The sequence below is a fragment of the Oncorhynchus clarkii genome, chromosome 1, assembly GCF_045791955.1.
Source record: "Oncorhynchus clarkii lewisi isolate Uvic-CL-2024 chromosome 1, UVic_Ocla_1.0, whole genome shotgun sequence".
Lineage (NCBI taxonomy): Eukaryota > Metazoa > Chordata > Actinopteri > Salmoniformes > Salmonidae > Oncorhynchus > Oncorhynchus clarkii.
Genome location: NC_092147.1, coordinates 76175354 through 76179606, shown reverse-complemented (window position 1 = coordinate 76179606; position 4253 = coordinate 76175354). Strand labels below are relative to the sequence as shown.

Genomic DNA, 4253 nt, shown 5'->3' with positions numbered 1-4253 from the left:
GCATTTATACGGAGACTTGATTACACACAGGTGGATTGTATTTATCATCATTAGTCATTTAGGTCAACATTGGATCATTCAGAGATCCTCACTCAATTTTTCAGTTTTTGATTTGTTAAAAAAGTTTTTGAAATATCCAATAAATGTCGTTCCACTTCATGATTATGTCCCACTTGTTGTTGATTCTTCACAAAAAAATACAGTTTTATATCTTTATGTTTGAAGCCTGAAATGTGGCAAAAGGTTGCAAAGTTCAAGGGGGCCGAATACTTTCGCAAGGCACTGTATATGCACTTACAAAATGTGTATTTGAAGGAACTGTCATATGTGTCAGGGAACAGCGTACTGAGCAGCATACTGAGGTGACATACAGAGGGATACCATGTCTCACAGCACTGGCCAGGGGAGATACAGTGTAGATCACAGTACACCACTGTGTGGTCTAGTAGTACAGATTGAAACAGTGGGAGACAGGCGTTGGAGAAGATCACTAGTAGATGCCTTCAGTAGAATAACAGGACTAGGAGCCATTGGCAGAGGGCATCTTTGGGATTTGCATAGGCTCTTGAGGAACTCTTACACTTCTGTAAGCCTCATTGAAGCTACAAAACTGTCAAGTCTTCAACCTTAACATGGGATGACAATACAACAGAACAGATTAACAGGGATGACATTTATCTTTAAAAAAGATCTATCTGCTTTGGATAAAAGCATCTGCTAACTAACTAAAATGTAAATGTGAAAACCATGCCCCTACTAAGCCACGCCTCCATTGTTACATTGAAACATGAAAGGTTCCTCCAAGAACACCTAAACTAATTGAAGGTGCGAATATGTACCATTGACTAGCAATACTTGAAGATATCCAGGGTTCCTTGAGTTACCAATAATTCTAACAGTGTAGCATTGTGTTTACTTCCTTTCCCCAGTTTACAGCCCTGGGATCAAACTGCAATTCTGAATTAGGCAGGACCAAATTCAGCCATTTGAATGGATAATGGTACTAAACCTGCTACATTTTAGCAGACACTCTTATCCAGAGCAATTTTCAAGAGCAATTAGTGTTAAGTGCCTTGCTCAAGGGCACATAGACAGATGTGTTATGTCAGCTCATGGATTCAAACCAGCGACCTGTCGGTGACTGTCCCAACGCTCTAAGCGCTAGGCTACCTGCCGCCCAGTTAATTAGTCTTCTATTTACATTAATTAAAATTAACAGAAATGTTGAATAATTTTTAGCCACAGCCCCCCTTTGGCTGCCTAGTAGAAAATTCTGACTTTTATAGACTAGGGTTTTTTGGGATAAAACAAAGAGTCTCTAAATGTAAAGTATTATTTATGTAATAGCTACCCTTTGAAATGGTCCATGACGTTATATTTTTCTGCTGTGTACATAACTTTTATTGTTACGCAAGTAATGACTGTATGCTTGAATTAAATGGAACTATGTCCACTTCTGCGTCTGTACTCTTCCGACCATTTGTTCAGCAAAACTACCGCTATTGAGTTAGAGCACTGCAGCCAGCAGAAGAGGGGATTAGTCTGGCTAATCATGTAAAACACAGAGTGGGTGGAAATAACTCTGCAGTGCAGATGGCATCATTTGTTTGGTTAGCTTGGGGCATCATGCCCATTGCGTTGGAGGATTTTGGACGTCTTTATTCAAAGCCAGATTTGATCTGTTACAGGGCGCCCAGATCTTGTTTTGAACTATTAAGAGAACTAAGGTCAAACCATAATTTCTCTGGAATTGAAATCAGGAATGCATTCATGATGCTGCTAAAAATGGATAACACAACCCAATCCCATAACAGGTAACGGTAAAACTAAAGAAATTAGAAACAAAACAAAGTCCAAGTCATTTGAAAAGATTGGATTAGGTCAAAGCCTTGTTATTATCTAAATGTATTTATTGATCAATCTTATTATTTACTATCTTTTTATGATGCTTACTAGACTCCTTACTAGACTCCTTACTAGACTCCATATTAGACTCCATATTAGACTCCATATTAGACTCCATATTAGTCTCCATATTAGTCTCCATATTAGTCTCCATATTAGACTCCATATTAGACTCCATATTAGACTCCATATTAGTATCCATATTAGTCTCCATATTAGTCTCCATATTAGTCTCCATATTGGACTCCTTATTAGACTCCTTACTAGACTCCTTACTAGACTCCATATTAGTCTCCATATTAGTCTCCATATTAGTCTCCATATTAGTCTCCATATTGGACTCCTTATTGGACTCCTTATTAGACTCCTTACTAGACTCCTTACTAGACTCCATATTAGTCTCCATATTAGTCTCCATATTAGTCTCCATATTAGTCTCCATATTGGACTCCTTATTGGACTCCTTATTAGACTCCTTACTAGACTCCTTATTAGTCTCCATATTAGTCTCCATATTAGTCTCCATATTAGTCTCCATATTAGTCTCCATTTTAGACTCCATATTAGACTCCATATTAGACTCCATATTAGTCTCCATATTAGTCTCCATATTAGTCTCCATATTAGTCTCCATTTTAGACTCCATATTAGACTCCATATTAGACTCCACATTAGACTCCATATTAGTCTCCATATTAGTCTCCATATTAGTCTCCATATTAGACTCCTTATTGGACTCCTTATTAGACTCCTTACTAGACTCCTTACTAGACTCCATATTAGTCTCCATATTAGTCTCCATATTAGTCTCCATATTAGTCTCCATATTAGTCTCCATATTAGTCTCCATTTTAGACTCCATATTAGGCTCCATATTAGACTCCATATTAGACTTCATATTAGTCTCCATATTAGTCTCCATATTAGTCTCCATATTAGACTCCTTATTGGACTCCTTATTAGACACCATATTAGACTCCATATTAGACTCCTTATTAGTCTCCATATTAGACTCCTTATTGGACTCCTTATTGGACTCCTTATTAGACTCCATATTAGTCTCCATTTTAGACTCTATATTAGACTCCATATTAGACTCCATATTAGTCTCCATATTAGTCTCCATATTAGACTCCTTATTGGACTCCTTATTAGACACCTTTGACCATGGATAACAAAAATATACTAGACAAACTTGGGCACACTCACTCACTCACTCACTCACTCACGAGAAAACGTGCTATGCAGCCTTCTCACTGTCCATAGTTCATATATCAGTGTGGGATAGTTGGAGAGAGTAGGGTTAGCTTTTATGGATCCTGGATAATTGAAAACGATAAATATGCCCTTTCAAACCAAAGAAAATAAACTCAGGCCTCTGCTAGATTTAATGCTCACCCAACCAGCAATACAGATGTCCTCTCAATGGAATAGATTGCCTTATGCCTCATAGGGCCATCCTTGTCTATAGAGTGACATTCACTACATCCTTGTTAAACAACACACCGCTGGAGGGTCAAAGGTTGTCATCCAGCCAAGTGTTAGCTGCATGTTCGAAAAGAGAGTTGCATAACCCTAATGGTGGTAGAATATTGATGATAACCAAACTCTGTGTAAGTCATTGCCAGGATGCCCCAATGCTTACCCCTACTGGATTGTAGGAACCTCAAGCAGTTTAATGCACTCAATCCCTCTGTCCTCATGTGAACAACTTTGTATGGATCTCGCTCTTTCGTGGTGCTGGAATTTTGCTCTGGAAAATGGGGGTTTGTTTATTATGATTCCATGTCCACCCCTGAGATAAATTCTAGTACTCCCTCTGTTCACACACCTTAAAATGAATGCTGAGTCTGTTCATCATATGCACCACAGGAAGTATTCTCATTACCTTTAGCTTGACTTGCAAAACATACGTCTTTCATGGGCGTTCACATCTAATCTTAAAAAATGTGCAGTCACATTTTGGGATTAGATTGCTTTGACTGACCACCCGGGTGCATTAGAAATTCTAACGATGCTGTATGTAATCACATGATCAGCCATTCTGTATTCTGGAATATCAATTGTGTGGCACATGGTGATGATGCTGGCTGTGTAATAAGTCATCTCTGGTATAGATTAGATATCTAAGGTTAATGGTTGGTACCAGAAGTATCACAGTCCACAAACTGCGTAGCACCCGAGGACATTAATGACTATGTAAGGGATTCCTTTTTACAGGGTATATCTCCACTTGATGGAAAGACAGAGTTTAAGCAATGTACAAAGCAAATTAACTATACTTCAATAACTAGTTAATCCAATTCTTTACGTTCTAGCTACAACCATACAGTATTAACTCAAAAGTT

At 38.2% G+C, this 4253-nt stretch overlaps 1 protein-coding gene across 1 annotated transcript; it reads right to left on the bottom strand.

The window, feature by feature from the left end:
* Positions 1-1909: 1909 nt before the first annotated feature.
* On the bottom strand, positions 1910-2971 carry LOC139408757 (clumping factor A-like). Its single transcript, XM_071153091.1, has one exon. It carries the CDS (start codon positions 2969-2971, stop codon positions 1910-1912), a length of 1062 nt encoding a protein of 353 aa, XP_071009192.1.
* Between the last annotated feature and the right edge of the window lie 1282 nt (positions 2972-4253).